At 42.0% G+C, this 23,360-nt stretch overlaps 1 protein-coding gene across 4 annotated transcripts in view; it reads left to right on the top strand.

The window, feature by feature from the left end:
* The window catches only part of CMSS1 (cms1 ribosomal small subunit homolog), a 358,534-nt gene that overhangs the window by 130,486 nt on the left and 204,688 nt on the right, over positions 1–23,360 (top strand). Inside the window, exon 2 of one of the 4 annotated variants that reach the window (XM_084645433.1) lies at positions 17,264–17,345. The exons of the other annotated variants lie outside the window; for them this stretch is intronic. Coding sequence (XP_084501559.1) covers positions 17,264–17,345 — 82 coding nt within the window. The remainder of the gene's footprint in view (positions 1–17,263; positions 17,346–23,360) is intronic. 4 annotated transcript variants of the gene reach the window in all.

The following is a 23,360-nucleotide window of genomic DNA, read 5'->3' on the forward strand; positions in this document are numbered from 1 at the left end:
TCATGTTCGTGGGGGTGAAGGGGCAGAAGGAGAGGCCCCGAGATAGGACAGCTGCTTCTGCTGGGCTGAGAGTATAGTTGGATAGGTTAACAATATTGCTGCATGGGTTGAGGGAACCATTGCTGTGGCCCCTTGTGGCATGTAGTAGTTTAGAAAGTTTAGTGTCCTAGGTTCAGTGAGCAATGAAAAGGATTAGACACAAATGGAATATTTGGGAACTTTTTAAAGTAGTATTTAAGTTTACTTTAAAGTTGTTTTACTGTGTCTGAAGAAGGCCCATGTTTTGCTGTTATTAATGTACTGTTTTATCTGTCTAATCTATTTTATCTGTTAATCTCTTCAAGAATTTATATCATGTTAATGAGTGTAATATGGATATGTGTACCCGGCAATATAAGCTCAGGCTCAGACTCTAGCTTGATCCCAAACCCCCCTTCCATCTACACACAGATCTCTGACTTAGGTTTGGACCTAGGTTCCTAGGACCCTGTGTGGGTGGAGGGTGAAGCTGGAACCCAAGGTTCGAGCCCTATTGCTTTGCAGTGTGGATGCAGCTCCCCCGGCAACTTGGGTCCTGGGAGTCCACCAGAAATATCTCACAATCCATTGGGCAACTTCCTTTGTCCTCTCTATCCCAACAATCTCCAATCCACTGAACTGAAAATGGAAGCAACCCCACTTGCTGTAGTGCAGCAGCTCAGTGAGTCAGCATTTAACCCTTCCATTGTCTTCTGACTGCCAAACTGCAAACACATCATCAGAGAGCCTTCTGTGTTTGCAGTGGAAACTGACCAGAAGAAACCTTTTGCAAAGTGCGCTGCTTCATGGTCATGGAAGCAGAGCCAGAGTTTGGTAATTCTCTGGTGCAAGGCCAGCGAAACAGTGGATTTCAGCAAGAGTACAGGAATGACCACACCTACCAGCAAACAATGAAGACTGGCAGCATTGGAGATTTACCAGACTGTGACCAGCACAGGGAGCAGATTAAATGGCTCAAGACTGAGTACAGCAAAACCAGGGAACAGAACCACAACTCACTGACATCATGTCTGTTTTATGAGGAGTTTGACTGGATGCCGAGCATGGAGCCAGCGGTGGTGCATGATGACCTTGTCAGCCAGGATGGTGCCCTACTGGGCCCAGAATCCAGCATGGGGACTGATGGGATCCAGCAGCCCCCGGCAAGTGTGGGCAGTAAAGTGACTCTGTTGCTGAAACTGGTCCCCCAGGAGGCTGTGTTGTAGAAGCAGCAGCAGCACATCCTGGGGCCATACTTGGAGGAGATAATTGGTGGCCCCCGAAGGAAAAGCCTGCCTTGGACCCTGCAGCAGACAAAGGAAGGGATGGAAGCTGCCGTAGAGCCTGGTAAATTCCATTTTAAAGTTTATTAATATAGGAATGGGAGGGATTTCCGCTCTATGAACCAGTGCAAAAGTTAAGAGAAGCCCCAGCTAGGTGCATGTATCCGCTAATGGCGGATTGTATTCCAGTGCCTTCACTCCACACACGCCAGCCCACTCCACCACGTGGAGTTAAAAATGACGACCGGGGAATGCAAGCAGTAAAAACACCCTGAAAGTGAATTTTTACTGGAAAGGCGCAGTTTTATTTGTTTGGGCTGTTCCTGTTTCTTAAAAATAATAACCTCACATTGCCACACTTGTTAGTATACCACTCTCAAACCATTCAATGGTGGAATGAGCCACTTGGAAACAGTGAACTCGTGAGTGTGTGTGTGTGTAAATGTGTTTCATTCATGAATCTAGTCCATTTTAGTTAAAGTCAGTCCACAGGTGACAAAATAATTTCTCCCAAATTCGACTGGGGTTTGAAATTTTAGTTCAGAAATATGCCTGGTGGGGCAGGGCTAGGAGGGAGGCTATGTAGTTGTATGTGTTTCCATTCAGCCATAACTGGCTAAGCTATGTGGAAGCTAGTGCAGCAAGCATCCTGTTGATTCCCTCATGAATTCTGACCCAATTCCTGGTGCTGATAAGATGCAGACTTTTCCCAAAGCAGGAACTCCAGATAGGTAGTCACATTTTGGGGAAGGGTGTATTTTCCAGGGATACCTCAGTAGCTGACCAGCCCACTCCACTCATAGATGTGCTGTTCAGTCACCATCCATTTGAATACTTCTGTTGCATACACTGCAGGTGTCCCACTGGTAGCTTGGAATAGCATCTCCCCTTACCACTTGGGCATCACCAAAATATGGGAAGACCTGAAATGATTTAAAAAAAAAGGCTTTTTTTAGCATGTCCCCGCACCCAAAATCCAAGTAGTTTTGCAATTTTTAGAAAACCATAAACAGCTTTGAATTTTTAACTTACCTTTGTCTCTTCTCTTCTTTCATTATGATTAACCAGGCTGTGTCCAGGGAGCTTCTTGGTCTGAAGCATCCTTCTCACAATATACTGAAGTTTAGTTTGGAAAAGTAACATTTTATGTCCTTGGAATTCCACAAGGAGTTTTCTTGCTCTCCTGCTCTGAGCTATTTGAGACAATAACCTTCTGTCCTAGTCCAGCCCCTTGACTTCTACAGGCTACAGAACCTCCACCGTGCAGCAGAAGCCTGGGCCAATGTACTTTCATGGACCATTCTAAGAGGAAGCATTTCCATGATGAACTTATGTTTGAAGTCAGAGGCTGGCTACACAGCTTGAGGATAGGGTTTCAGCATGGGAGCAGGCACTTGCTTCACAGTTCCTGGAACAGGAATGGTGGCAAAGGGAGGAGGACAGAGCTCAGCAGAAAGAGAGCTGTTTGAGCAGCTGGTATCACTAATGACCACGAGTATCAGCCCCTGCTGCATCACCCACACCACGGCCTGAGTCCCATGTGACACTGTCCAGAAACATCTGGAAATCTCTATGGCTGGGTGGCCCATGCAAGCAGGCCCCATGAGCAGCTGGGCAGGGCAACTTTGGCCCATGCAGTCCGCTGTATTGCTCCCTCCCCAGTGGATGCCTCCACCCGCTCCCTGGCACCACTTGCGTAGCAAATCGGGAAAGGAGAACAGGGAACATGCCATAGTAAGGAGTTTCTGTCTTGCACATGGTTTACTTGGTTACACTTATTCATGAACTTTGGTGATTTATTTATTTATTTATTTTAAAGTTCTGTTGTTGGTGTTGTTTTGGTGTGGTAATGGCAGCTGGCCTGCCTGCCAGTGGGTGAATATTGTACTTTTCCAGGATATGTTTATAAATTAAGCTTTTTATTTATCAAGCAAGTTTATTGCTATCACTGCATCACATCGTAGAATGTGTATTTCAAATAATAAAGTTAAACGCATGATCAGGGACAATTAGGAATTAGGCTGCAAAGACTATTCCAGTTAGTTACATCAATCTGTACTGTGACTCACCCTCCTTCCCACATTGTTTGTGAAGATAAGATTTAAAAAAAAAAACTTATTGTGCTGGCTTGCTGCGTAGTCCATAGTGGATGTTCTAGGCTACTTTGGGTCCCAGTCAATGTTACAGCTGTGTGAGAGGCCAGATGAATACTCGTGCACACAAATTATTAGGTTGCATATTGAGTGAGTGATTTCTTTCTACTTTCATGCTGTCAGTTGATTTTATATTTTGGGAAACGCACATCTGTGACTGAAGAACCACCTCAGTTCTTACAGCAGTTGCTTACATGGCAAGGTGATATTAGGAGGTAAATGTGATATATTTTCAGCTTCATATAATTCAGTGTAACAGCTGGAAACAGGGAGAAAGAGCCAATACCATGTGTCCAGTCAGCCCTCATCATATGAATAGTGAGTACTCTGTGGCTCGCCAGTGGCTTGCAGACCACAGTTTCAGAGCCACTGATTTAGAAGCAATTTTATGTTAATATTGTGGTTTGAGAACTCGAGAACTGGTATTCACAGCATACAGCACTTGGAATGCATGCTACAATTACCCAGAACTGAAAAACTTCATGTTTCTGCAGACACTGGTCCCTTTTTGTACAGCAAACAAAGAACTACTGCAGGAGTGAAAAACATAGACTTCATCCACCCATCTTGAAATTCTTCCCTTTCTCTTCCAAACTGCCAGAGCCTTCCCCCCCCCCCGCCCCCCCAGTTGCAACATGACCTAATGGTTGACCTTCTCAGGGCTCTTGACAGTTTAGACAGACCACTGACTGCAGCGTACTACACTGTGGCCACTGCAGAGAGATAATCCATTGTAGTGCAGATCGGGCTGGTTTTCTGTAAGGTTAGTCAGCTTTTGAATGGCTTCAGTGTAACTTATAAACTGGAACAAAGTCATTTTTAACTTTTAACTTTGTGTTTTTACCTTTTTACATTGAGCAACATTTTCCACCCAAGTGAAAGTTAGAAGCTTTCTTCTTCTTCTTCTTCTTCTTCTTCTTCTTCTTCTTCTTCTTTTGAAAATAAAGAGGACAAAATTTTAATAGTACCATGAAGTTTCTAGATATCAACTGTCTCATGGCACCCTAAAAGGGTCTGTCATCTCTTCAGAGCCAGGGTTCTGAACATTAGCTTAATGAGTGGAAAATCTTTCCCTCTGTCAGCTGTACACTATAATAACCACACCAAGAGGACCTGTTTACAGCAGAGAGGTGTTGCAACATGGTTAAACATTCTTCCCTCTTGTAGCAGAGATGGTAGTTCACCATACTGAGGCTACATTAACTTCCCCTATAATCCTCATTGGAGGACAGAGCTGTCAACTGTTCGTATTTCATGGTATATTCTTCCTTTGAGCTAACTCAGGCTCCCCATTACTCTGTACCAACAACTAGAGTGGTACGAGAGCACAGAGTGACAGCTGGTAGCAGCTGGGTAAGGAGAGGAGGAGGAGACCTGACTCAAAGCACGCCATCTTGCATCTCTCTGTGTTAATATTTATCTCTTGTAAAACAGACCCTAGAGAGCAATGGTACTTGTACACTCTAGCTACAACATTACAAGGGGATCAGGTGCTTGCTACCTATTAAGCTTGTCATCATTCCCATGTGGAACTCGTGCTGGCCACCTAGATGATCTCTGCCCATTTACTTGCCTTCAGATGATGTGTTGTCTGCCTCCTTGGTAGTCTTTGCAGAGGCATCTTGGTGTACGTGGCAGGGTGATGATATCCCTGCTTACCAGATGCAGTGCAGCTCTGTAGACCCTGTCGCAGTCACATTGTCAGACCTGAATTGAGTGGGTGTTAAATTGCAGCATTTCTTTTCTCCCCTCCCTTCTCCCCAATCCAGTTGGAAAACCAAAGTTGAGGGAAGTAATTTCTTCAAATAGGTTTGAGACCTTAGGATCTGTTCTCATTGCTGGGGTCTTTAAAATTGTATTTTTTATCTCCTAACATGAATGTTCTTTTACATTTAAGAAAGAAATCTTAGTGATGGGCTAATCTATAGGATCAAAATATGGTCTCCTTAAGAGCCACAATAACAGGTGATTGAATGTTTCTATGACGTTAATTTGGTCTCCACCCTCTCAGTCATATTGTGTGAGAGATGAAACTGCATTTGTCTCTTTGGCAGCAGTGAACAAGCAGGTGGCTCAGAAATCCCCACTGTTTTTGTGGGAAAGACAGAAATATCCTGCAGAGATGACTTCACCACAGACACCGGAGGGTTTTAAGAAACATCCATCTTTTTTTTTTTTCCTTTTCCCATCAGTATTTTCTCTCTTTAGCCAGTGATTGACTTAAAAGCTAACAAAATTGCTCACAGGAGCATGTCTTCCATTAATCCCATGGTAAGGATCCTGAATTGTTGAGAACTTGATATTCCTTCCAAGAATCCATGACTAAGCAAGGAATTATGTGTTTCTTTTTTTAAACCTCTCTTATTTAAAGGGATATGGTCAAAACAAGAGAGCTCTTTTCTTCAACAGCTAACTCACCTGGGAGCTTTCAAGGATTCAGCAAGCGCTTCCGTTCCTCCACTGGGTCTGCAAGATGGAACTAGGTGTCCAGGAAATCTAGGGGCAGGACAGGTCCCCTGGTTGCTCCCCAGTGAGTCTCTTGGCATGGTATCACAGGAGAGTCAAACTGCTGTCACAGGGAGAGTAAACAAGAAGCTTGGGTTTTTCTTTGTAATAGGGTCTTGTTAAAACTTGGGACCCCTGGTCTTAGCTTCTCAAGGATCCTGCAGCAGCAGTTCTTACACAATTCAGGAGAGTAGTTATTCAAACCAGGCAAGAATCTGGCTCCAAGAGATCACACAAAATGTTTCCAAAGAAAGAAAGAAAGAAAGAGAGAGAGAGAGCACCTTGAAAGCCATTTCTGTGGTGGAGCCTGGCATGTTCTTTCAACTGACCAATGTTCAGTTTACCATCTCTTCGGCTGGGGGGGTCCATCTGGGTCAAAGGATGATACCGGGTCTTTGAAATACATCGGAGAGAATTCTTCCATAACAGTGTGCTCAGGGTAAAAGGGGTGTGATGCACCCTCCTTCCCTATAAGCTAGGTTCCTTCATCACTATACCTTGCTGAGATCTGGCCCTGGAAGCCAATATAAGCGAGCAAAAGAGCACTTAAAGCACGTCTCCAAAAAAATTCTCCTTGGCTGATGGGTAGACTTGAGTCTTTGCATCATTCATGCCGTTCATGTACCAAAGAATCAGGCAGTGGGCCATGGAAATTCAGTTTAGCTTGTGCCTTTCCTCCCTTTTTTAAACCTATGGAGAGCCTGGGAAAGGTCTAGAAGGATCACTTGAAGGTCAGACTGACTGACTGTGCTGAATTGGCATAGGAAGTCTTTTATTTTTTTAACTAGAATTCTGCAGATATCATGCATACCCTCTAACTACTTTTCAATAAGATCTCTTGCTGTCAGTTTTAAATTTTTGAGCATTAATCTTCAGATCAGGGATCTCCAAATCTTTCATAGTGTGGATTACATTTTAATGGAAAGATCGTCTTGTGGATTATGATTACACCAGCCACCTTTCCTTGTATTGTCATAAATCTGTTCCCCTCCCAGTCATGTTCACATGGGCTGTCTCTTCTGTTCCCATTGGCATACATTCTTGCTGTAGCTAAGCAGTTGCTTACATGGCAAAGTGATATTAGGAGATAAATGTGATATATTATTAGCTTCATATAATTCAATGTAACAGTTGGAAACAGGGAGAAAGAGCCAATACCACGTGTCCAGTCAGCCCTCATCATATGAATAGCGAGTACTCTGTGGCTCACCTGTGGCTTGCAGACCACAGTTTCAGAGCCACTGATTTAGAAGCAATTTTATGTTGATATTGTGGTTTGAGAACTCAAGAGCTGGTATTCACAGCATACAGCACTCGGAATGCATGCTACAATTACCCAAAACACATGTCAAAGTTCATTCGCATTATCAGAAATGTTAAGTGCTATTAAGCATTCATGTTTAATTGTTTCTAATCTGTTGAAAGAGGCTTGTTTCCATTTAGAGACTTCAAACCTCCTTATGCATTAGATCAAACTTCATTAACAAAACTGTCCACCCATTCCCAATCTATAGCACCCTTATAGGGCCCAATCTTTTTCTTCCTGAAGCCAATGGCCAAATTCAGAGATGAGTCTAAGATTGTGTTAATTTACACCTTCTGGCACCCCTTACGGTACATCTACACAGCATCTGGGAAGTGTAATTCCCAACTGGTGCATAAATATATCCTATGACTTAGACCATCACCCAAAGACACACAGATTATGTTAGACCTTCCTGTTAGTTGCTTTTCTTGCTAAACCAGTCTTTTTCACACACCTCTGTTTGTTACACCAGCTGTAACTCCTCTAGATTAAGTAAAGGCTTTTCAGCTTTTGTACGTGGATGGTAGTCGGAGGGATGAGAATGTGTACCAGTATAATTTACATGCTGAAGATGCTGGAAGAAAGTAGACTTACTCTGAATTTGGCCCATTTGAGGATTTTGCTATTGATTTCAATGCAAGCAAAATTAGAATCAGTGATTCTGAAGTTAAATCATTTGATACCTGTGTATTATAACTTGGCTGTAAAGTAGTGATGAGTGACAAGACTCTGCCATTATACGGCCCTGTTTTCAGGAGTTTATAATTTTTGGGGAGAGGGAGATAGGTTGCTCTTAACTGAAATTTCTCTTGCTTGTTCTCCCAAAAGTGGCTTGAGGGGAGGTTCGTTTAACTACATTCAATTGCTCATGAGAGATCAGTGTGTGAAGGGAATATTTTTTCACTATTTAAATGATTTCATATGCTTATTTTATATTCAAACACTTTTGAAATAGGTTCTTTCTAATACTTTGAACTTACCATGGAACTTAGTCCTCAGTGAGAACAAGTGCTTTTGATGTGATCTGAAGAAATTTGGTTAGAAAATACAGTTGTAAGCATTTAAAACTATGGGCTGCATTATCTTTTACTCCCTTTTTAACAAAGATGACATGCTTACCTGCTATCTTCAGTATCACCCATTGAAATAAAATGCAACTTTCTTATATTTCAGTTGTTATACCAGGTTGCATTCCAAGTATGTGTATTTTTGCCTTTTTTATGAGCTTAAGACACAGTCCACATTATTTAATATAGCTTTTGTGGTTTACTATTTATTCTGCAGCTGCTGTAAGTTAGCTTTCCATATATAATTATTCTGTAATTACAGGACTATTCAAAGCAAAAGCTGGAAATACTGGTACATGAAAAGAAAATGTTCCTACTTTACAAATTATGTACATAAATGCAGCCTTTATCTATGTACCCTAAAATTAACTGGACAAAAGACAACTGTGTAGCAGAAAGACTCAGATCCTACATTTTTACAATACTTGAAGATAAATATGACCCATGTAGGTTTATTTTATTTTATTTCATTTTATTAAAGGAGAAGAGAGAATGGTATAGAGAAGGTAGACTGAAAACTTGTGTTTTCTCTTTTTCAGCATATGAGATCAGACATTCAGGAGAAATGAAAGATGGCAAATTCAAAGCTGATTAAACAAATACTTTTTTCAAATGGCCCCCCAATTAATCTGTGGTGCTCTCATTACCACAGGATATCACTGAGGCAGAGAGTTTAGCAGGATTCAAGAAGGGATTAGACATTAAGTGGCAGGTGGCAAACACCCACAGCTAAGTATACAAGGTGACTTTGCCAGAGAGCTGGAAGTTGTGGAGGAATGGAAAATTATATTAGGGTCATAGGAGCAACGAGAGGGAAAACAATGAGCAGACTCCCCCAACATCTTAGGTATCTATACAAGAGGAATGACATAATTGGCATCACAGAGACTTGATGGGATAAATGTTATGATTGGCATACTGGAATAGGGGGTTATAGTTTGTTCAGGAAGGACAGGCAGGGAAAAATGGGAGGAGATGCATTGCACATTAAGAATGTATACACTTGTCCTGAGGTCCAGAAAGAGGTGAGGCGCAGACCAGTTGAAAGTTTCATGGTGAAGATGAACGGGGGAAAAACAGGGGTGATGCTATGGTAGAGATCTACTGCAGACCACCAAATCGGGAAGAGGAGGTGGATGAGGCATTTCTAGAACAAATATCAGAAATATTCAAAACACAAGACCTGGACCTGGTAGGGGACTATAACTGCCCAGACATCTTTTAGAAAAGTAATGGCAAAACACAACATGTTTACTCAGTTCTTGGAATGTGTTGGGGATAACTTCTTGCTTCAGAACATGGAGGGAGTAACTGGTGTGGGTAGCCATTTTAGACTTTATTCTGACTAAGGGAGGAATTGGTTGTGAAACTTAGGGCTTGTCTACACTATTGGCTGGATCGACGGGCAGTGATCAATCCAGCGGGGGTCGATTTATCGTGTATTGACACGATAAATTGACCACTCTAGTGTTGACTCCGGTACTCCACCTCAATGAAAAGCACAAGTGGAATCGACAGGAGAGCGTCTCCTGTTGACACACTGCGGCGGTAAGTAGATCTAAGTATGTCAGCTTCAGCTACGTTATTCACATAGCTAAAGTTGCCTAACTTAAACCGATTCCTCCCTCCCCCCTGTAGTGTAGACCAGCCCTGAAGGTGGAATGTAACTTAGGTGAATGTGATCATAAGTCATGGGCTTCACGATTCTAATGAAAGAAAGGAGTGAGAGCAGCTGAATAAAGACAAAGATTAAAAAAAACAACAGACTTTAACAAACTCAGAGAACTAGTAGATAATGTCCCCTGGGGGAAAAAATCGAAGGGAATAAGGACTTTAGAAGAACTGGCACTTTCACACAGAGACAATATTAAGGGCACAACAGCAAACTATCCTGATGCAGAGGAAAGTTGGAAGAATATTAAGAGGCTGATATGGCTCCATCAGGAATTCTTTAATGACTTGAAAATCAAAAAGGAATCCTACCAAAAGTGGAAATATGGACAGATTGTTAAGAATGAATACAAAAGAATAGCACAAGCATATAGGGACAAAATGAGAGGTTAAGAGACAAAATGAGTTTCACCTAGCAAGAGACATAAAAAGGCATTAAGTAGAGGTTCTAGACATACATTAGGAGCAAGAGAAAGATGAAAGAAAGTGTAGGTCCACTACTTAATGAGGAAGGAGAGCTAATAACACATGATGCCTCACCAAGGCTGAGGTGTTTAATGCCTATTTTGCATCAGTTTTCTCTAAGAAAGTTAATTGTGAGTGGATGCTTAACGCAATTAATATTAACAACAAGAGGGAAGAACGCAAGCCAAAATAGGGAAAGAACAGGTTAAAGACTATCTAGATAAGTTAGATGTATTCAAGTTGGCAGGGACTGACAAAAATTTACCCTAGGGAAAAGGAACTAACTAAGGCAATCTCAGAATTCTTAGCAGTTATCTTTGAGAACTCGTGGAGGCTGGGTGAGGTCCCAGAGGGCTGGAAAAGAGAAAAGATAATACCTGTCTTTAAAAGGGGGAGTGAAGGGGATCCAGGAAATTACAGCTTAACTTTGATACCTGGAAAGATACTGGAACAAATTATTAAACAATCAGTTTGTAAGCATCAGAGGATAATAGGTTGATAAATAACAACCAACATGGATTTGTCAAAAACAAATCATGCCAAACCAACCTAATTTCCTTCTTAGTGGCGTAGTGGATGCGGGGAAGCCATAGACTTAAGCTTGTTTTCATAAGGTTTTGGACACAGTCCCACATGACATTCTCATAAGTAAACTAGGGAAATGTGGTCTAGATGAACTTATTATGAAGTGGGTGCACACAACTGGTTGAAAAACCATACTCTGAGTAATTATCAATGGTTTTCTGTCAAATTGGGAGGACGTATCTAGTGGGGTCCCACAGGGGTCAGTCCAGGGTTTGGTACTATTCAATATTTTCATTAATGACTTTGATAATGGAGTGAAGAGTATGCTTATAAAATTTGTGGATGACACCAAGATGGGAGAAGTCACAAGAACTTCAGAGGACTGGTTTAGAATTTAAAATGACCTTGACAAATTGGAGAATTGGTTTGAATTCAACTAGATGAAATTCAGTAAAGACAAATGCAAAGTCCTTCACTTAGGAAGGACAAATCAAATGCACAGCTATAAAATGAGGAATAACTGGATAGGGGGTAGTACTGCTCAGGGGGTTAGGGTGGATCACAAATTCAATATGAGCCAAAAATATGAAGGAATTGTGCAAAAAAAAAAAAAAAAAAGCTAATATTGTTCTGGGGTGTATTAACAGTAGTGTCATAAGTAAGACATGAGAGGTAATTGTTCCCCTCAGCTTGATGCTGGTGAGGCTCATCTGGAATACTGTGTCCAGTTTTGGGTGCTAATCTTTAAGAAAGGTGTGCACAGATTGGAGAGAGTCTAGGGGAGAGCAACAAAAAATGATAAAAACATGAGTAGGGCCCTACCAAATTCACAGTCCATTTTGGTCAATTTCAAGGACATAGGATTTTAAAAATTGTAAATTTCATGATTTCAGCTATTTAAATCTGAAATTTTATGGCGTTTTAATTGTAGGGATCCTGACCCAAAAAGGAGTTGCAAAATTATTGTAAAGGGGGGTTCGTGCTACTGCTACCCTTATTTCTGCGCTGCTGCTGATGGCGGCGCTGCCTTCAGAGCTGGGCAGCTGAAGCGTGGTGGCTGCTGGTTGGGGGCCCAGCGCTGAAGGCAGAGTCATCACCAGCAGAAGCACAGACGTAAGGATGGCATGGTATGTGTGACAGGGTCAGGCCAGATGGCTACAGGAGAGTGATAGAAGGCAGATATATTAGCCCCAGGTTAAGTAGGTCCCTTTTCCCTGGGTAAGGTAACAGGGAAGGTTCCAGAACAATCAGGAACTTTCTGGAAACAATTAAGGCAGATTGGCTGCAGCTGTTCTAATCAGCCTATCAAGAAGCTGCCAGAATCAGTTAAGACAGGCAGGCTAATCAGGGCACCTGGGTTTAAAAAGGAGCTCACTTCAGTTTGTGGTGTGCGTGCGAGGAGCTGGGAGCAAGAGGCGCAAAAAGCTAAGAGTGAGAATGCATGCTACTGGAAGACTGAGAAGTACAAGCATTATCAGACATCAGGAGGAAGGTCTTGTGGTGAGAATAAAGAAGGTGCTGGGAGGAGGCCATGGGGAAGTAGCCAGGGAGTTGTAGCTGTCACGCAGCTGTTACAGGAGCTTCTGGAGACAGCTGCAATCCACAGGGCCCTGGGCTGGAACTTGGAGTAGAGGGTGGGCCCGGGTTCCCCCCAAACTCCATCCCCCACAATTCCCTGCTTGATACTGGAGGAGTTGACCTGGATTGTGGGTTCACGAAAACGGCCAAACTGAGGCCTGCCGTGAATCTCCGAGGTGAGCAAATCCGCCAATAAGCACAAGACCCACCAGGGTAGAGGAGGGACTTCGTCACATATGGTATTGCCACCCTTACTTCTGTGCTGCTGCTGGCGGTGTGGTGCCTTCAGAGCTGGGCACCTGGCGAGCCGCTGCCACTCTCCAGCCACCCAGTTCTGAAGGCAGCTTAGAAGTAAGGGTGACAATACTGCCACCCTCCCAAAATAACCTTGTGACCCTCCTGCAACTCCCTTTTGGGTCAGGACCCCCAATTTGAGAAACATTGGTCTCCCCTGTGAAATCTGCATAGTATAATGTAAAAGCACACAAAAGACCAGATTTCCTGGTCCGTGACATGTTTTTCATGGCCGTGAATTTGGTAGAGCCCTACCACTGAGGAGAGGCATATTTCGCATATTTAGTCTTGAGAAAGGAAGAGTGATGGGGGATCGGATACGTCTTCAAATACATTCAGGGCTGTTATAAAGACGATAGTGATCAATTATTCTTCTTGTCCACTGAATGTAGGAGAAGTAGTAATGGGCTTAACTTTCTGCAGTAGAGATTTAGCTTAGATATTAGGAAAAAGTTTCGAACTACAAGGCAATTAAACGCTGGCATAGACTTCCAAGGGCGGTTATGGAATGCCCACCTTTGGAGGTTTTTAAGGACAGGATAGATAAACACCTGTCAGGGATGGTCTAGGTTTACATGGTCAGAACAGGTAGATGGACTTGATGACCTCTCAAGGTCCCTTCTTCCAACCCTATGTTTCTATGATTTGTATGGATAACAAGAATATCCGGGGTTGGAAATCAAATATTTTTTTAAAAAGTTTTGGAAGGGATATACGCTTTCGTACTTCAGGGCATAAGCCAGACTGTTACTTATCAGGGTTAGGCTTAAGCAGAATCTTTCCCTATGGGCAGGTCATTCCATAACTGCCTACTACAGGGTTTCTTATACTTTCTTCTGAAAAAGCTGGTACAGGCTACTGTCTTTGACAGCCTATTGGTGTTAGTGCTACATTGTAATTATTTATACAAAATTGTATCCACTGGATAGTTTCTTGCAGTGCTACTTAACTGGGCAAAATATATTCATGTTTAAAACATCTTTTCAAAGCTACCATATACAAAACATTATAGTACAGTATAGAGAACAATTCTGTAGAGAGAGGTGGACAAAAATGAGGTGGACAAAAACTTCTTGCTAATCTGATCTCTCCCTCGATAATCCAGTTTAAGGAACAAATGGTTTTATAATGTCAGATGTATAGTTCTAGGTGAAATAGGAGGAAGTAACCACCAGGTTTTTGGATTTTAGTGTTTTTATTTTTAAAAAATATTTTTTTTCTTAAAGAAAAAGGTTGTTAAGGCCTCTAAGTGCACATTAGTTTTCTAACCATTTGTGTCCATCTCTGTTCCCACCATTATTCATTTTTGCTGTGGAGTTAGAGATAACACTATATTCAAAACATAGCAATGGGAGCTCTACTCATGAAGAAGAAATGTAGAATGGGCAACAGAGATTGCAATCTGGATTGAAGAATAAAACTGTACCCTTAATTCAGTCCAGTAAGTGCTTCCTAATTTCCAGCTCCTTTTCTTCAGGGATAGTTTAACAAGCATAGCTTTGCTGAGATCTTTCTCTGTGTGGGAGTGTTCTATTCAGCATTGCTCTCCTGCACACATGAATATAAACCACAGGCTTCTGAATATCCTGAGAATAGTTTCTTCAAAGGAAGATCAAAAGTGTTTACTAATGTCTGATGAGGCTGCGTGCCTGTCTTGCTCATGAACTCATGTCTATCCTGAGCATGTTAAAGGACAATCAGGATCATTATTCTACTTGTTTGATCATTAGCTACTTAGTTTGAGCGTAAATGACTCTTGTTTAGAGGGGGGAAGAGGAAGAAAAGCCCCACAGATGTCCCATAATTTTAACAAGACATGAATAATACAACTGTGCACAAGCCCAAATCTCTGTTGTGCTTCCCTTGCATTGTGTGGGATGATCTACTTGAACTTCAAACAAAAATACTTGGAGTTTTTCATGTTCAAAAGTTCAAAATATCCAGATTTGGTTTGCAAGGATTCATCAAAACTTCGATTTTTGGCTTGCATGGGTATCTGGATTCATGTAAACCATACAAAACTGTGGATCACCCAAGTTTGCTCTAAAAGTTTTGTCAACTTCTCTCAAATCCAGCATTCTCAAACTTTTGAAAGCTTGTCCTCTACTTTCAGAAAATGGATCAATTTGTGTTCTACCCCCCCATCCATTCTGCAACTTTGCCCTGTTTTAAAGGCCTACCCGTCTTTATTTATGCATCTTCTGTGCCCTTTTCTCTCTCCTTTGTACCTCCTATGAGAATGCACCCCACTTTTAAGACTGCTTAGAGCAGCATTTCTCATTCCAGACATTTTATACTGTACTCATCACCATGGTATCTAAGCATCTGGATTTCAACAAAACTAGGTTGAGATTCAAGTTTGTACTTAATCCTAGGGTGTTGGATTTCATAACAGATTTCACACAGCCCTTAATGACCTTATTCTGCAGCCACCTAGAAATCTGAAAGTAACCATCAAAGTTCATTCAATCAGAAATTAACCCATGTAAGTTTTCTTCTGTACTGTCACTTGAGAGCATTCATCTAATTCATAATCTGGATTTTCCTTTTTCATTATAAAGCTCCAGTTCAGTTAGTTTATGTTCAGTGAACCACTACATCGTGCTGTAGTAATTAAAGGAATATTGTATTATCACAATTATTCCCTTCTGTATATATACTGTAATACAGAAGGTGTGATCTCACATGTTATTGTTCTCTGGTTTGTTTATTAAACAGTAATAATAATAATGAGTTTATAATTGTAAGTTAACACCTAGTCATGATTATGCCAGACACAAATAACGTGGCCAAGTTGGACAACAGAAGTCTTTTGTATTGTATAAGAAATATGCTGTAAAGCTGCTTTCCTGGATCTGAAAACTAACACAAAATAGAAACGTTAAAAGCATTGCAGGGTTTTTCCCACCCTTACTCCTGCCCTCATGGAAGGTCATCCAGTATTTTCCATTTTTCCCCCCAGATTTAGGGCCCAATTTTTAAAGGTGCTGAGCACCCACAGCACCTTTTGAACTGAGACCAATGGGACTTGAATCTGTCAAGATCAGGTCTTCATTCCTCTTGATGACCTTCCGCCCAGAGAGTGCTAGATCCTGTTCCCTGTGGCACTGCTTAGGTTAGTCAGATGGAAGGAGTGTTGGAGAGTGACATGAGTTTGTTGCCTGTCCTCTGAGGAAAGAATCCTGTTCCATCACGCACCCAGCTCTTGCCAGTTTGTGACACAAACACTGATCCTCTGCCAAAGATCCACTAGGACCAGGTCATCACGACATGCCAGCATCACAGTGATGATACACTGGACTGTATCTATTTTTACTAGGAGGCCCGAGATGTGCAAGGTACAAACATCATCTATGAAGTTGTGAGCATTCTCATTTCTCAAATCCAGTTGGAGTTGAGGGTGCTCTCTACTTCTGCATGATTGGGACTTCAGATTGTAATCTCTTTGAGGGCATGGATTCAGTGCAAACCGTCTATTGATTTCATTGACAGCAGGACCATGCCCCCTTTTTTTTTCTACTTTCTACCTATTGTAAAGTGCATGAGGCCCTCGGCAATTAAATAATAATGTGAAGAATATAGACGTCTCCATGTAGCTTATCACTTCAACTCTATTGTTGGTTGCTGTGTTTTTGCAAGATGTATTTTCCCTGAGATTAAGTTTTTCTCATTGCCTAAAATGAACCGAAGTAAAATCATGCCTTTGGCTCTGAGTGATTGTTTATATATTTTATATGGTTAATATTATTAATTGGTGGCTGTGCCTGTACACGTTTGGCAGGCAAACAAAGGGGAGCATGAAAAGTGCAGATTTTGAAGGGTAACTATATAAGGTGAAAATTCTTTTTTGTCTGTGTTCAGATTACAGGTTTTATAAGCCATGATATTCATTATTATTTATTGTAGTAGTTTACAGTTTTAGACCCTTCAGCCCTCTTGGGAATATACCCAGCTCCAATGATGTAACTTTGGAAAATGCAATAAAAATCCATTGGAAACCACAGCTTTCTAATAGGAAGTTTCTTGAAAGCAGTAAAATTAAATTGCCTCCACACTGAAAAAGGAAGTGGGAATGGTTTTCTGTACGCAGGGTAAAATTGCCTCTTGTATGTCCCCAATTTTCTTGGTTGAAATATTGTGTATTTAGGTTGTCATCTCTGGTTGGAGGGGAAAGAGGTGGAACTTGTAAATTTCTTCTGTTATTAGATAGCAGACTTCGCAATTCCACGACATAGGCTTCATACTTAAGGAAGTATGTTTCTGATTTGCAGCCACAGCTGTGACTTCATCCTGTTTCTGATTATGTTGTAATTCAGTCTTCTGAGGGTAACATGTATTTCAGAGGCGGCTTTGAACACATTGTCATTTGTTCCTTTCTTTGTTTTTCCACTTGTTCAGATAAAGATGGTTGTGGACAATTCCTATCCCGATGGCTGTTGGGAGCCAGGGGGAAAACACAGAGAGACACATGGGTGTGCAGGTATATTATTTTAAGGCTTTGATTTTCCAAGGGGCCTGAGGGCACTGCAAGTATATGGGACTCGGTTGCCTTAACTCCCTTAGGCCTCTGCAAATCCCAGTGTAAATTCTCATTGACTTTCAGATATATGCCTGATAAATTTTAAACAAAGCTCTGATAATTCTCAGCGAAGCTGTCTGGCACCAGTACAACAATGTTAGGTGGAGTGATGTTTTGAAGTATCTTTTTTGACACAGAAAGGAGTGGTGGTGAATTTTCTCCTGGCCTATTGCTTGAAGCTGGCTTGGTGCTTGATAGCCTTGTGGAACCAGATGGGTGAATGGTAGGAACCAGAGGAGGGTGGTGGTATGAGACTGTTCTAACACAGATATTTAAAATATTATTTTGGAACTGAGCTACAGGAGTGGTATGGTGTGGGGAAATCTCTGATTACTCAGTTAGACCAGGAAATACATAGCACAAGACGATTCTATGGGAGTTTATGGACTGATCTTCAACAAGAAATCAAAGATGATTTTGACACTGACTTAAGTGGGAACAAGATTGGGGCCTTTATTTGGTTGTGGTGAGTAGCATTTTGGTGATGATGGGATAGACTTGGGCTTTGTGCAGTTGTTTGACTGGAGGTGAGACGATGGAGACAGAAACATCACATCTGGTTAATACTTGCATTCACGTGCAAATCTTCCACCCTCCCAAAAGTTAAACACTGGACCCCACCCTATAAACTACTGGGAACTGTTGAGCACACTCAACACATATATTACTTTAGTAGAAGTTGAGGTTGCTTAGCGCTTCACAGGGGCACTCTAGCATTTTGTAGGATTGGACCCTTTGTCCTCCATGCATAGCCCTTGGTGTTGCCCTATATATTCAGAAGTGGCTCAGCTCAGGTGCTAATATGCCCACTTCCTTATGAATCTCGTCCATCACATCCCCCATGTTTGAAGGTGTGGTGCACTTTTCCCATTCAGTCTAGATACATAGGCTCAAACCTGCAGTGTGAGACAATATTTATATCAAAAGAAAAAATTCACTTCCAACATCTAGGAGGTTAACTTGTGAACATTTGCTTAATTTTTTTTAAAGGTGCTTTTGTGTGATGTTTTATTCTTGAATGGTTAGAAATGAGTAATTCTAACAGGAAATAGGTGCGTATTTAGTATTAAAACACACTAGCAGATTGAAAGTATATATTCATTCTGTAAGAGGATAAATTTTCTTAACACTCTGTTCTGATCAATTCAGTTTTTGTTGGGTGAATAGGTATTTAAAACACATTAATAGTAGAGCTGATTTACCTTGTTTAAGAGGATATCCAGACCTGAACAACCTCTGGTTTCAGTACATGCCATTTAGAATGGAAGGCATGGTCACAGGTAATAAATTGGAATATTTCTCTGACATCAGAACATTACTTTTTTTCTGCACTCTGATAATGTGTAGTTAGAAAAAACAGAATTATTCTTACTTAAAAAAAATAAAGGTTCCTTTCTCCACTCTTGCTACTGAGCAAAGCACTGTAGAAATCAGGGTACACCTGGTAGAATCCTTTGACCTTTACTCACACAAATAATCCTATTGAAGTCTGTGGGACTATTCACATGAACAAGGATTACTTATGAGAGTTGGACATGTCTATCTGGGGACACCCAGGGCTTGTCTACACTTGAAATGTGTACACTTCAGTGTAGATACTTCCTACACAGACGGGAGGGGTTCTCCTTTCCATGTAGGTAATCCACCTCCCTGCGAGCTGATAACTAGGTTGGCAGAAGAATTCTTCTATCGACTTAGTGCTGTCTACATGGGGACTTAGGTTGGCTTAACTACATCTTTCAAAAATGTGGATTTTTCACACCCCCGGGCGACGTAGCTGGTTCTGTCAAATTTTCTAATGTAGACCAGCCTCAGAAAAGTGAATTTAAAGCAGATTAGTTAAACGGCATTAAACTCCTGTGTTGACACTCTCACTCAGAATAAAAGTAGCATTTAGACAAACCTTAAGGATTGCAGGATTGTGCCTTTATTTCTGCAACTCTTCTTGCCAGTATAAATCTGATGCAAGATTTATTTATTTGGCTTTAAAGAGGCTATCTGGTCAGGTTCAAAATGTAACTTTATAAGCTTAATATTAGACATATTAATTGTTTTAAGTTCCAGAGCAGACAGTTTTTTCTTTTTGATTTAGTAATTTCCTTGCAGCATTTCCAGCTCAAATACAAGAGCATCAGGGCTGGTGCATAGATCCAAGAACAGTTTATGTAGTAAAATCTAATGAAAATGCAAAAAGTAAATGCGGAGTATTGATGGTTACAAGTAAACAAGAATTTTTTGTTCTAAACCCTTTCAATGTTAGTAATCTTGGATGGTGTTAGTCATGGAGGTAACAGCATTTTGTTTATCTAACTTATCTTTCTGTACTGTCCTTTTAAATTGTAAATTGATCTAATAAACGGTGGGTTATTTGATGATTCCGAAGACTGGTTTACATATAGCGATCAATCCTGCAAACCCTATTAGGGATTAGTGCTCTCTCTTGGGAATGGTCCTATTGATGACAACAGGACAACTGACAGTAGTGAGCACTATATGTAATAATAGTAAGTTGTGTTGCAGTCAATAGGACTGCTTATGGTAGTAAGTAGAACACCCAGTGCATTTTGTAGGATTAGACCCTTTGTTTGCATAACTTTATTTGCATGCAAATTAAATGTTCTTTTAACGTAGGCCTCAGTTTACAAAGGTCCTTCAGCACTCGCCTAAAATTACAGTCCGTGAGTAGTTCCATTAACAAACTAACTGTTCATGTGCTTAAGTTAGGCACATGATTAAATAGTTTGAATCAGGGTCACAGTGAGGCCCCTTATGGAGTGCTCTCTATCCATCAAAGAGTGTAGCAGGAAACTTCATTGTCTTAATAGACTTTTTTTAAAAAGTTAATCATTATCTCCCACCACGGGAGCCATGTAAAGCTTCTGGTCTGTTTTGGCTCGGATGGAATGTTGTTCTTTCCTTTTCTCGTCCTGCAGCCTGGGTGTATGTTCTTATTTAAGTGGTGTTCTGTGTGACTGTTGGCTCACCTGCATTTGAAAGGTGACGGGGAAACCTTTCCATGGTTCTATATATACCACTTTGTGTGCTGTAGATCATCCTTGTTTTCACTTCAAAAAGTTGAAAAGGATGGTTGTGCTGTCATTTAAAAACGTAAGCATTTGTGCCTGGATTTAAAGTGCAAATTGTGGGTAAAAAGGACATCAAAACAGATTGCTTCCCATTAGGGCACGATTGATAAATATTGAATATAGGCAAATCCTTATCTCGATGGCATTGTCCCTACCTTTATTAAACCAGCAATGTCCCAGGCTGTGTTCTCCCTGATAATTGGGACTTGCTGGGGTGTAAGGTCTAAGGTTTTGTACTGGATATAATTCCATTTAGCAAGTTTAACTTGACCCTAAATTATTCTTGTTCAAGGCCTCATAAAAATAGTTTGAAGGCTTAGGCAAGACTATAGTAATAAATGTAGTGCTCAGACTTTGAAAAATAATTAAGAACAGAATTCTTGTCAAGTTATACAGATCACCCGTGTAATACGTAATTGCTGAGAGTTAGACCCCCTTGTGGACTCGCACTGTACTTGTAAGAAACAGCATTGTCAAATTTGCAGTTGCCTGGTTAAGCATTGAGTCTGGGTCCTCTGCACCCTCAGCTCGCAGACGTGACAATGGAATTATAGGCATTTTCCAGATGCATGAGTGCCAGCTGTACCCAGGACTGCTGTTGTGAGTGGGGAGGCACTTGAGAACTTTGCCCCCATCCCAGCCCCTGCTCCTGACTGTCTCAGAGCTCTGATTAGCAGCTGCAGACTGTGTCAGGTCATCAGCTCCTTCCCCCTGCTAATAAACTCTCCGGTGGGAGTAGAATTCAGTTTGCCTCCCAGCAGTGGGGCAGAGGGATAGGAGAATTTGCAGGTGGAAATGGGGAGGAAACGAGCGCTACCAAAACCTAACCCCACGCATGCACTTTACCCCCAGGGAAAAGATGAAGGAGAAAATGAACCACACAGGACGTGTTAGTTGCTTAATGCACTTCAGGAAGGTGTGCAGATACTTCTGTGATGAGTGTAGTATAAGAAGCTGTATAGAACAGAGAGCATAATAGAGAGACTGCCTGTGCAGCTGCCACTTGGGCCCAGGTGACAGTCACTCCCTTGGGCTTTGTCGTGGGGATGAGGGCTGAAGGGTGCATCCCTCTGTCACGCATGAGAGGCCCGAAAGTGAGAGAGCCTATGGTGAGGGGAGGGCAAGGAAAGGAGAAGGGAGACTACTTGGGGGCCTGCTCCCATAGCTCATCCTGGTGCCTATAAATCGCGGTTGAACCTTTGACTAGGGGTATGTCTATACTGGCAGAGTTACAGTGCCGGAGGGAGGTCAGGAGGCATCCTGGGTCCTGTCCCAATGCCCCATGATGCATTGCTTTGCATCCCAGCAGTCCTTGTGCTTCTGTCCACATTTGGCTTCACCTTTCAACGGTTTGTGTATTGCGCACCCTGCCTCTTCGGGCTGCAGGAATGATCCCAAACTGTTGACCAGTAAGCTGCTCGCTCTGACCAACACGTCATGAGTGGCAGCAGAGTTATTCCTTAAGCTACAAAGGCAAAAGGAGTGTGACATTGATCTTGCCATGTGTAGTAGCTGCGACATGAGATTGCTTGTGGCATTCACGGAGATGCTGACCAGAGTACAACGCCGCTTTTGGGTTCGGGAAACAAGCACTGAGTGATGGGATCACATCGTGATTCACATCTGGGATGACAAGCAGTGGCTGCAGAACTTTCGGATGAGGAAAGCCACATTCATGGGATTGTGTGATGAGCCAGCCCTGCGGCGCAAGGACATGAGAATGAGAGCTGCCCTGTCATTGGAGAAATGCATGGTGATTGCACTGTGGAAGCTGGCTACTCCAGATTACTACCGATCGGTCACTAACCGGTTTGGAGTGGGAAAGTCGACCATTGAACTCGTGTTGATGGAAGTGTGCAGGGCCGTTAATTGTATCCTGCTCCGAGAGACGGTGACTCTGGGCAATGTGCGTGACATTTTGGATGGCTTTGCACAAATGGGCTTCCCTAATTGTGGAGGGGAGATATTTGGCACTTGTATTCCAATTCTGGCACCAGATCACTGAGTACGTTAATCGGAAGGGGTATTTCTCTATGGTTCTCCAGGCGCATGTGGATCAGTGTGGGCATTTCATGGATATTAACGCAGGCTGGTCTGAAAAGGTGCATGACTGATGCATCTTTCAGAACACTGGCCTGTTCAGGAAGCTGCAAGCAGGGACTTTCTTCTCAGACCAGAAGATCACTGTAGGGGAAGTCGAAATGCCCACTGTGATCCTGGGAGACCCTGCCTACACCTTAATGTCGTGGCTTATGAAGCCAAACACAGGGGACCTTGACAGCAGCAAGGACCAGTTCAACAACAGTCTGAGCAAGTGCAGAATGATTGTTGAGTTTGCTTTTGGCTGTTTAAAGACCCGCTGGCACTGCCTATATGGGAAGCTGGCCCTGGCCAATGACCATAGTCCTGTGCTTATAGCCATGTGTTGTATACTCCATAATATTTGTGAAGGGAAGGGTGAAAGCTTCACTCAGGGCTGGACCACTGAGGCTGACCACTTGGAGGCTGAATTTGAACAGCCAGAGACCAGAGCTATTAGAGAGGTGCAGTGCGGGGCCATAAGGAACAGGGATGCCTTGAGGCAGCAGTTTTAAGCTGAAAGCCACAAATATTGGTTGCTATGCTCTGCAGTGCAGTGCTTGTAATGCTAGGAGGTGATTGTGATTGGTGCAGACGATGCACTATGAAGGTTTTAGAAAATTGCCTGTTGCTTTGCAGGGCTCCGTTTCTTTTCAGTTAATAGAATAAAGATTGCTTTCAAACCAGCACAATTCGTTTATTAAAAAACAACAACAGGAGTATAGAAACAAACCAAAAAACACAGCTCTTT

The sequence above is a fragment of the Lepidochelys olivacea genome (genome assembly GCF_965140295.1).
Source record: "Lepidochelys olivacea isolate rLepOli2 genome assembly, chromosome: 1".
Taxonomy (NCBI): Eukaryota; Metazoa; Chordata; order Testudines; family Cheloniidae; genus Lepidochelys; species Lepidochelys olivacea.